This window comes from Molossus molossus, unplaced genomic scaffold (assembly GCF_014108415.1).
Source record: "Molossus molossus isolate mMolMol1 unplaced genomic scaffold, mMolMol1.p scaffold_m16_p_1, whole genome shotgun sequence".
NCBI lineage: Eukaryota > Metazoa > Chordata > Mammalia > Chiroptera > Molossidae > Molossus > Molossus molossus.
This window is the reverse complement of record NW_023425344.1, coordinates 110,491,597-110,502,158: the sequence shown is the minus strand read 5'-3', so window position 1 is coordinate 110,502,158 and position 10,562 is coordinate 110,491,597. Positions and strand designations below refer to the sequence as shown.

General features: G+C 43.3%; 1 protein-coding gene across 4 annotated transcripts in view; it reads left to right on the top strand.

Moving 5' to 3' along the window:
• Positions 1-2,441: 2,441 nt before the first annotated feature.
• Positions 2,442-10,562, top strand: part of SLC39A12 (solute carrier family 39 member 12) — a 77,163-nt gene continuing 69,042 nt past the window's right edge. For 3 of the 4 annotated variants that reach the window (XM_036268296.1, XM_036268309.1, XM_036268303.1), the window contains exon 1: positions 3,327-3,703. In XM_036268296.1, coding sequence (XP_036124189.1) covers positions 3,389-3,703 — 315 coding nt within the window. In that variant the 5' untranslated portion in view covers positions 3,327-3,388. Of the gene's footprint in view, positions 2,495-3,326; positions 3,704-10,562 lie in introns of those variants that run through there. The other variant, XM_036268299.1, reaches the window with a different exon arrangement.

Below are 10,562 nucleotides of genomic sequence, written 5' to 3'. Positions count from 1 at the left end.
GAAGGTCTTGACCAGCTCCTTGCTTCTCTGTTGGACTGATCATTCTGGACTCTAACTCCAGTTAATCTCACTGTAACAGGGGATGAATGTGACATACTACTTATGTTAGTCCTACTAGCTATAGAATAGAACTCAAAAAGAATATAATAACAGCCCGGCTGGTGAGGCTCAATGGTTGAGCATCAACCCATGCACCAAGAGGTTGCTGGTTCCATTCCTGGTCAGAGCGTAAGCCTGAGTTGGGGGCTTGATCCCCAGGAGGGGGTATGCAGGAGGCAGCCAATCGATGTTTCTCTCTCTCATGGATCTCTATACCCCTCTCCCCCTTTCTAAGCTCAATAAAAAATATATTTAAAAAACAAAGTAAGTTATAAAATTTATATAAATGTACCCGTGTTAATCTTAGTAAATGTTAAACCCAGCTTATTACTCTAACCCGATTTTTCTCTCAAAACTAGAATTTGTATGTTAAAAGTGTTTTGTTTATTTTTTAAATGCTCACCCAAGGCTATTTTTCTATTTATTTTCAGATAGAGTCTGTGGGGGTGGGGAGAGAAACATCGATGTGAGAGAGACACATTGACTGGTTGCCTGCCGCATGACCAGGGACAAACTGCAACCGAGCAACATGCCCCTGACTGGAATTGAACCTGTGACTCTTTGGTCTGTGGGCGATGCTCTATCTGCTGAGCCAAACTGGCCAAGGCTTAAACATTTGTTAGTATACTTTACAGTTCAAGAGTCTCCATTCCTGTGTGAACCTAGCAAGCCTGACTGATGCCGACAGCTCAGTCAACAGGAATTCAGCTGTCAGAAAGCTCAGATAGCCACATCAAGGCCTATGGGAAGACGTCCTGTGCAGCCTGTATATCCTGCACATCCTACGTTAAATCTTATGCTAACCAGAAAAATAACCTTCTTGATTAAATAACATATAATGAACAACACTTTCCCCCATGTCAGAAAATAGGATGTATGTTTTAAAACAAAGGCCAGGTTAGTCATGCCTGCTGTATATTGCTAACAACCTTTTTTCAGAGCATACTGCAGAAACCGGCTGTTCTGGATCCTGCCTGGGCCCGGGGTGGCTTGAATGCAAGACTGCACCTGGCATTAAAGATCTGTATCTTGACCAGCAAGGACACTGCTTGCATGTCCACAGCCCCCTCCCCCTGATTTCTTTGTCCTGCTTTCCCTCTCCTTCCTGATAAAAACTCCTGACAGCACTGAGATGTTAAGATGGGCTTTGGGATGAGCGTCTCCCATCTTCTCAGGTGGCTGGCACTTCACTAAACCTCTTTCCTTCTCACCAGCACCAGTCTCATGTGGTTGGCAACTGGTACTGAATTGTTTCATCACCACAGACCAAGTCCCTTCCCTTGACAGTTAAGATGAATCCAAGTCCTCTGTGATATGGAATTAAAGAGAAGCCAGGGAACATTCTTCTGGGAACATTTGTGCCACCCATATTTCTATTAGCGTTACCAACATTCTTTGAGGATTATCGCACCCTATTGTTCCCAGTTTTCAAATCCAGTTAGTGACTGAGGAAACGAATTATCCCAATGTCTTTCTCCTCTCATTTTCTCTGTCTCTTCATCAGTAGCCCCACTGCTTCCCACCTACCCCCTATGAAACTGAACTCAGAAGTCTCTATGCATCTGCTTCATGCTGCAGGAGCTTTGTGTTTCTATGTACTATGTGCCATTTATGTGTACTCTGTGCACTTTGAAAGTTTGCATTTTAACTTCTCTTACTTCCTATAAGATTTACCACGTTGTTCCTTATTATTCGCTAATAATTTGCTGAGAGCTTGAAGACCCCTATGTAATTACTTCTACTGCAGACCCTGGGATCATAACTTACAGGGCTAATTAAAGTTCCCCAGACACATCCACTTACTTTCAGGAAAGAACTTTATTCCTCCAACAAATACTTTTCTTCTTGTTTGAAAACATCTATTTATAAATTTGCAACCACATTAAATCTTTTCAACCTTTGCACCTTGTAAAATAAGTAAGGCTCTGAAGAGCTGATCTTTTCAACAAGTCCTTGGTTGGAGTGTGGATGAAACAGTTATTGCAGAACCAATTGGAAAGAAAAAAACCGTAGTCTGACACTAAAATCTTTTTATTCTGCAAGGTGAAATGCTTTGACTTAGAGCTTCCCCTTAAAAGGCAAGTGACTATAGATGATTCTAAGAAAGTTGGTAAATATTGATAGGAAAAAGTCAGTTTCATGAATTAATTTTATTTGATTTTTCTGAAAACCTGCCAGACAGAAAGTTCTCACTTTTATCCACCTTCATTGTTACCTTCAGAGCAGCTCTCTCCATAGCAACTGCAATCTTCACTGGGCTGAAATAATCCTTTCCAGCTCCCAGCACACAGTCAAGGAATTTTAAAAACAGAGGACTTTGTAACCACAAAATACTCTCTGAGATTTAAAAGGACACAGAGCTCCAGATAAATAGCCATTTGTCTTTCTTCTGAAGGTAAGTGCTGAGTTTAGAAATGTTTGTCTCATCCTCTGTCATTTTTAAAATGCTAACCTAAGAATCATAACTCTCCCCACCCCCAATGTTTTTAAAACCATAAAAGTAATCCTGGTACTTTTGCTCCTGCCCCTCAGTCATTATTAGCTCATCTCTGGGCCAAGAGCTGACGCGCAATTCTGTTAACGTTTTGCATTTCTTAAGCAACTGTTCGAAGAGATTAATTTTTTTCCAGAAAACTGATTGGCTCTAAAGTTGTCTTCTCACCGCTTAAGGACCACGGAGTACATGGATTTATCGTGGCTCATGAGGTCTTGACGTTATTTATTTATTTTTCTAAGGTCATTTGAACTTTTAATAAACTAAAATCTAAAGACCGACCAGTGTCTTCTGACTGTTACTCTTTTTCTTCTAGTACCCTTGTTTGCCTAACACCTTCTCACTCCACGTGATATTGGTCATTTTTAAACATTTATTTTCTCTTTAATTTTATTTACATATTTCATGATCAGGACCACAAACCACTAGGAGTTTTACTTAACAAGGAGATAAAATGAGGGTGTTTCTTGTCCCGGATCTGGTGACTTGTACCACCTTCAGGATGAAGAGAAACTTATTCTTCTCAATTTTTGACTCTAGGTTTAGTTCAGAGAGAGGCAATATAACAACATTCTTGGCTCTGCTATAGTTCGAAAGTCTACAACCACGATAGTTTCCTGCCGTGTGGGGTTATAAATGACCTACCTCCTGTTGTTCAGAAACAGCTTGCCATTGCAAATCAGCTTAGCCACCCAATTAATGAATCCTTTCAACCATGTTGCAGGCATAATAATGAAAGCCTTCATTTTTCCCCATCGCCACAGAAATTCCTCTGGTTACAAGTTCGCACCGTGAATGCGAACCCACCTACTGCATCAAAGACAGACTCCAGGTGAAGGACGCGTGGACATGTCCTTCTGGACAAGGCTTTCGGGATCTTGGCTGCCATTGTTCCTCCTTCTCATCCTTGTCCCCTCTACTGAGACAGAAAAACCCTCCGCCCAGGACGGCGGCGGCACTTGGAGTCCTGGCCAAATGACAGAAGTACTCCGAGTTCTCTCTGCCGGCGACCACCCACCTCTGACCCACTCGAGAAGCCTCATCAAAACATGGCTGGAGAAAACTGGCTGCCCCTGGAGGACAAGGGCAACGCAAGGAGCCTGCAGTCTGGTTAGTGCCATGGAACGGGATTAGGTGCAGGGCACGTTCAAGAGAGAAATGGAGTCTAGCCATTTACCTGGGTCAATCACAATCAAGGTGACCCTTCCAGTGACCAGGTGTGCAGTGCACTGTGGCAGAATAGCTGCCCTGTTTGGGAGACAAAAAGTCATTCAGGGTTCTGCATACGGCATTTAAAGACAGAGAATTTTCTGTTTTGTTAAAATGGCAATGTTTTATGTAGGCCTTTCTGTAAGCCTTCTGCAGGGTGGGAGGTGCTGACGCGCGAGTGTGATTTAGTTCTCTTCGTTCTGAGGCACTGATCCCTTGTGGGAGTCTGCAGTGAACGTGTACATGATTGTTTCCATAGATGCCATTTCTCTTCTGAGGTATAAAAATAGTGATCGGTTATTTGTCTAAGGTTGAATTTTTAAGGACTTTTTCCTGGATATTGGTGGGCATTTTCTAATATTTTGCATGGTGGTTAATGTGTTGGATAACAATCTTCTTAAAAGTAAGGAATCTAGCTCTGGCTGGTTTGGCTCAGTGGTTAGAGCTTTGGCCTGAGGACCAAAGAGCCCCGGGTTCTATCCCGGCCAAGGGCACGTGCCTCAGTTGTGGTTCATCCCTGGCCCCAGTTGTGGTTGTGCAGGTGGCGACCACTCGATGTGTCTCTATCACAGTCATGTTTCTCTCTCTCTCTCTTTTCCTCCAACTCTGTCTGAAGATAAATGTAAAAATATCCTTGGCTGAGGATTAAATAAATAAATAAATAAATAAAAAATAAGGAATCTGAACTGGGGAATGAAAGTGCCATGGGTGAAGCTCAAACAAGACCCAGGGCTCCCGAGGTCCAGTCCCCAGCCTTTCGCTAGTCTGCCAGGTGACTCTGACCCTGGCTGCCTACAGGTGTCACCTGGGCAGATTTCAAAAAATTCCCATGTTTGTTTTTTTCCAGAGATTGAGGTTGAATTTGTAAAAATCAGCATTAATGTGAACTCAAAATGCCCCCATCTGGGTGGGGGGGGGTGGCTTGGTGGGGGGTTGACAGGAGCAGTGAAAGAGGGAGGGACCCGTATCTTACGATGACCATAGCCACGGCTCATCATTCCTTTCCTGACTGGTGAGATTTTTCAGAATGAACCCACCAATAAATAAATGAAGATGCCAAACAATAAGAAAAGCAAATAACTGCCCCCCCCCCAATAAATTTTGGCAGACTTTCTCAGTCCTGCTTCTTGGTTCTTGGGGAAACATTTCTGGCTAAGTGTTTTGTTTCTTCGAGACAGAAGGGTCTTGCTCATAGAGTGAATTTTTTCTCTGCCTTGTGCAAACAATAAATAATTCAATCATTAGCGCTATTCCCAAGGGTTCCCAGAGAAAACATGTGTTCTAATAGGCAACTCATCTGTGATGACATTAACTTTTATATATAGCAACGTATGACTTCCCACTGGAAATAACTAGGAGTCCTAGCTTATTAATGTCCTCTGAGAATTTGCTTCAGGGAAATGTTCTCTAATGACATGACGTGCCTTATTAAAGCTGGTTGAATATTAGTTTAACTCAGGGGACTGTAAACATGCAAAGTTGTTCTCCACTCTTTTGAGGAGGAGTTGTTTTGCACTTTTCGGTGTCTGTGACCTGATTGAAAGTTTGGCTAAGTTAGCCTTCGTTTGAATTAGTTTTATTCCTAGGAAGTAAAACACTGTCTCTAATGCCCTGACCAGTTTGGCTCAGCAGTTAGAGCATCGGCCTGTGTCCAGAGAGACCCGGGTTCAGTTCCTGCCAAGGGCGCGTACTCGGTTGCAGTTTGTCCCCGGCCCTGGTTGGTCATATGGGTGGCAGCCACTCGATGTGTCCCTTTCACGTCGATGTTTCTCTCTCTCTCTCTCTCTCCCGCTCCCACTCTATCTGAACAAAAAATGTCCTCAGGTAAGGATAAAAAAAAAAGCAACAAAAGCAAACAAAACAAAACACTGTCTCTAATAGTTGTGCCTTCTTGCTGATGCTATTGCTCTTTGGAAGTGAATGAGGTTAAAAAAAAAAAAGACCAATTTCAGTATAAGCTGCTCAGAGGGTGCAGCTCTCTGAATCACCCGTAAGGAAGGGCTGTGAAATCCCCTCATGCCATTCCTAAAGGCAGGGAGAAACAGTGTTTCATTGACTTCACAAATACCCAGGACTGCAAATCACAGGACTTCAGTAGTCATTGAATTCTTTGGTCTTTTTAGGGACTTTGTCCACTGAGAGGCAGAATTCATACTAGAAATTTTGTGGTAAATAGCAGGCAAAAGGGTGAGTTCATATCCCGAAATATCTGAAAAAAAAAAAAGAGGAAATTGGGGAGAAAAAAAGTGTTGCCAACTTTATTTCAGGTCTAGGTATAAACTGAATACTTGGGGGGAAAATGAAGCATTTGAGAGCACTGTGTATTTAAAAATGAATTTATTCCAGCTGCAGCCTTTGAAAATGGATAGTCTTACCTGATCGTGGCTTTTCCTTTATTTTATTTTATTTTTTAATGAGAAGGGTTAGAATGGAGTTTTGATTAATTTAATGAGGAATTAAGTAACTCCAAAAGAATAAATTCCACTTCAGCAATAGAGAAAACCACGGCCCTCCGTGGAGGCAGGTGTGGTGAGGCGAAAGGATGCTGGCCCGTCTGGATCACCAGCAGGGCTCCGACACCTTCCAGCTGCCGGGACAGGCAGAACTTCAACAAGACCCGACGGAGGCTGCTTTCCATGGGCACCACATGGTCGCGCATGAGTGAGCTCGGACGCAGAAGCTCAGGCTCCCCTGTACCCCTACATTTCCTGTACCTCGTGGAAATGTCCACCGCTCCTCCCAGGACACTGGGGCAGTGTTTGTGAAGTACCTGCATGCTACTGAGAAATGAGACATTCCCAGCATCCCCCGTCCTCCTGCCGGTCCCCAACCCCCTCAACTGTCCCTGGGACTTGGGGTTTCTAGCCAAAATCTCCAGGCGATTCTCAGACCAGTTCAGGAAAGAGACCCAGGGCTTTAAGGATGTGTATTTAGTTCACACCCCTCCCCCCTCCGTTTGTCTAACTGTCATGTGCAAAGGGTGAACAGTATCAAACTTTCTCTCGTTTATCCAACAAGTTTATCTCGATTCTTCTCAGTTAAGACTTTTCTTTTTGGCAGTCACAAATGCCACGCAACCGAGGACAGATCCACGGAAAGCTGGTGCCTGTCGTCAGTTGACACCCTTCCTGATCTTTGGAGGAATAAAGAGAAATACAATGTTCCTCTTGCATTTTACAATCACTTTTAGCACCCTCACCCCCTAAAAAAACAACTTACAAAAAAAATTACTTACAAAAATGCCAGAATTTAAAAGAGGTCTGTGGGTTTACTCGTAATCCCAAATCAAATTCTGAACATCTTTTTGTCTAAAACCCTTAAAGTTTATTCTGCAGGTTTGACAACTGCTTTGTTCACATGGAATAAGAAAGATTTCATGAAGGTTCATGTCACTGTGGCTCTCACCTGGCAGATAGAAACAATGAAGGAAGCTGAATTAGGGGGAGGCCATCTGATGGGGCTCCAGGGCACCCCAGAAAATCACCACCCAATATCTGAGGTTCCATTTGGCTTAGTAAGGAGGGCTTCTCACATCCTAACCAGTCTGTCCCCAAAGTTTATAAAATTTTATTTTATTTATTTAAATTGTTTTTCTTTATTGATTTTAGAGAGAGAGGAAGAGAGAGGGGAGAGAGATGGAAACATCGATAAGGGAGAACATCGATTGGCCGCCTCCTGCATGCTCCCCACTGGGGATCAGGCCCACAACCTGGGCATGTGTCCTGACTGGGAATCGAACTGGAGACCTCTTGGTGCATGGGTCAGTGCTCAACCACTGAGCCACACTGGCCAGGTGTTTATGAAATTTTAAAAACAAATTCCCAGAATCGGTGGTTTCTCCGCCCTCTTAAACTTCATGCCTCTACCTGATTGGCTTAAAAGAAAAATCAACGGATTTTCCCGAAGGAGCCCATTCTTCTCCAACAAAGAGTTATTTCACTAGAGTCAGAGCTTTGGCCAGATCTTGAGGCCTATGAGGTGCCAGTGGTTGCAATATTCTACTAAACACCCTCTCCCAAACTCAGCTGAGCCACTGCAAAAACTTTAACAGCTAAAACTAATGGTGATGAAAGGAAAATCCCAGCCCCCCACCCCACCCCACCCCCACACTCCCCTTCTCATAGTGCTTTTTGTCTGGTCTATGCTTAGAAGGACATTCACATTTTCTTATATCAGCTCTTCGGATGCTCCCTACAGGCTCCTTTCCTTGAGCCACACTACCTTCTGATTGAAGGAAACTTGACTAGGATTCAACCATTGTAAAACAGCTCCAAGTTTTTTTTTTGTTTTTTTTTTTTTTGTTGTTGTTTTTATCCTCACCCGAGGATATTTTTCCATTTTTTGTACAGATAGAGTGGGAGGGAGAGAGAGGAAGAGAGAGAGAGAGAGAAACATCGACGTGAAGGGACACATCGAGTGGCTGCCACCCACACGACCAACCAGGGCCGGGGACAAACTGCAACCGAAGTACGTGCCCTTAGTGGGAACCGAACCCGGGTCTCTCTGGACCGCAGGCCGACGCTCTAACCGCTGAGCCAAACCGGCCAGGGCCAGCTCCAAGTTTTGAGCCCATAGTCATTTGATTCACAGTCAAGCATCCTTTCAGTGGGCTCCAAAAAATTAAAGCAAGGGGTAGGTGGCGTCTGTTTATTCAAGATGACCCAAATCTTGAGGCACAATGAGCTGCTTCCACAACTGCTCAGAACTTTTCGAAGTCAGAAACCAATTTACTTTCCAAGTTGTATGTTTTCTACAAACCATGTCTGGTGTGAACACCTGCAGGGTTACAGATCTTACCCTATTCCAGCCCTAGAAAGAGGTAGAGCAAGAGCATTGAGGAGGAGCCACAAATGGGCGGGGGTCTCAGACACCTCAGAAGGGGTGAAGGGTGGACACCCACACTGCTGTGTGCCATCAGCCAAGCCCTGGCCACATGTGATGGTCCACTGGCCTCATGAAAGTCCTATTCCTCATGTTCTTGACACTCTTCTTCCTACCTGCCTGGCCCCTTCAAACAACCTGGACAGCACTTGAAAGTCTACAAACATGACTTTGCTCAGCCCTCTGGTTGTAGAATATTTTCACCGCTAGACATTAGAACCTTACCAATCCCCTAGCCTGTTCATTGATCAAATTTCTTCCTACTAAACAGGAGGGAGAGAAAATTATTGGGTAAAGGGCTGCATAGCATGTATGTAGGCGGATCCACAGTTTATCTTCTCCATGGCATAAACACTGAAATGAGAGAATAAAATCTATCATTGGCAGAGCAGGAATCAAGGCTGGGCAAGTGCTATTAGCTGTGTGGCTTCAGGTATGTTACTAACCCTCTCTTAAACTTAGTTTTTACACATACTGTCTTTATACCACCCTCCAGGGAAACATGATTTATACTTGATTCTGTACAGTATTCTTGCATGCTCCATATAAATGTACCTATTCATTCATTATGCATTAAATAATTGGGGAATTGGTATTCCAAATGCTTTATATTATGCATAAATATTTGGTGGATTTTTACATAGGCTATGGACATATTTTTTCATGTAAAAGAATGCAATAAGTTACCTACCATCCAAAAAATTGTTATCTGATACCTTTTCCAGAACCAATTAGATTTATACACTGAGAAATACCTAAATACATAAGTGCTTAGTACTGTTTTGGACACATGGCTTCTGATAACTGGTAGCTAACGTTACCAATAGTTTGGTTTTAGGAGGTTATTTGGTACAAGATTGACTATATTGTACCTGTTTCAACTGATCCACCTCCTTAGGTCTGGATGTGGTCCTTGCCAGCAGCAACCAACCCATGGACCTTTCTCATGGGCTACTTAGGGAACAGAAAGGCTGCTGTGGTTTCAGGGGTGAAGCTTAATATTCATCTTAAGAGTTGGTCTTATTGGGAAACCTATCCCTCTGTTAGCTGAGTTCTCGTCCCTTACAGTTGAGTTGAGGAGAGATTGGAGTCCGTGTGGTTTGTGAGGATGTGATTAACGTTTTGCCTTAGAGATGGATGATGTGTTTCCTTGTGACTCAGACACTTTGTATCAGATGTTACCCAGTAGGATTCACAGCAGACACGGAATAGATGAATAGATATTATAGTAATATAATTCTGCAGTTATAGTGAGGGTTGGGCAACATGGGTGAAGCTCAGTGATACAAACTTCCAGTCATAAGTCTTTGGGAGGTAATGTACAACATGGTGACTATTGTTATTATTACGGTATTGTCTATTTGAAAATAGCTAAGGGAGATCTTAAAAGTCTCAACTCACACAAAAAAATTTTAACTATGTATGGCGATGGATGTTAACTAGACTTATTGTGGAGATCATTTTGCAATATATATAAATATTGAATCATTATGTTGTACACCTGAAACTAATATGATATGATATGTCAATTATACCTCGGTTAAAAAAAAAGATATAATAAATTGTCGCGCAGTGGGACCAGTCCCTCTGGGGCTCAGACCTTGTATCCCTTCATGCCTTCAGTCTGAGGCTGGTGCCCTGCAAAGAGCTGCTTCTGGGATCCGGGAGGATGCTCAGTCCCCAACTGTCTCAGGAAAGAAAACTCCCGTTATGCAGGGAGAGCTTCCCCTCAACAACCCCCGTGTCTGTTTCCTCAGTGTTCCACCACGTTACCCCAAACGCCTTCTTTTGCCAGATGAGATGAGCCAGGTGTCTGTCTACAGGCATGAAATGGATAAGGCATCACGGAAGCATCCTTCGGATGCTCTTAGGTGGGACG